General features: G+C 68.3%; 1 protein-coding gene across 1 annotated transcript in view; it reads right to left on the reverse strand.

The window, feature by feature from the left end:
* Positions 1 to 182, reverse strand: part of BEST2 (bestrophin 2) — a 3,407-nt gene extending 3,225 nt beyond the window's left edge. Inside the window, exon 1 of the mRNA XM_006900833.1 lies at positions 31 to 182. Coding sequence (XP_006900895.1) covers positions 31 to 182 — 152 coding nt within the window. The remainder of the gene's footprint in view (positions 1 to 30) is intronic.
* Positions 183 to 441: the final 259 nt, after the last annotated feature.

The following is a 441-nucleotide window of genomic DNA, read 5'->3' on the forward strand; positions in this document are numbered from 1 at the left end:
CCCCGAGCCCCAACCCCAGGACCACCGCACCGGTAGGTGGCGCTCAACGTCATGTAGAGCATCAGGAAGCAGAGCAGCTCGCGCCACAGCAGTTTGTAGATGCTCCCGCGCCACAGCAGCAGGAGCTTGGAGAAGCCGCCGAAGCGCGTGTTGGCCACGCGGGCTGTGTACGTGACAGTCATCGCCGCGCCAGGCCGGCCGAGCTGCAGGCGAGGGGACGGGGCCGGCTTCGGGCCGGGGGTACCTCGGAGCTCGGGGCTGCGGAGGAACCGGGCGGAGTGAGCCCGATGTCCTCCCCGCCCCAGGTTCCAGTGCCCTCCCTGCCAACCAACCTGCCCTCCCTCAGGACGACCCCTTCCCTGCACGGACTCCCGGTCGCTGACACCAGTTCCGATTTATTCCAGCCCCTCTTCCTGGAGGGCTCCATTCGAGTCCCTTCCC

Source organism: Elephantulus edwardii, unplaced genomic scaffold (genome assembly GCF_000299155.1).
Source record: "Elephantulus edwardii isolate Elephantulus edwardi_28Jun2011 unplaced genomic scaffold, EleEdw1.0 scaffold00296, whole genome shotgun sequence".
Lineage (NCBI taxonomy): Eukaryota > Metazoa > Chordata > Mammalia > Macroscelidea > Macroscelididae > Elephantulus > Elephantulus edwardii.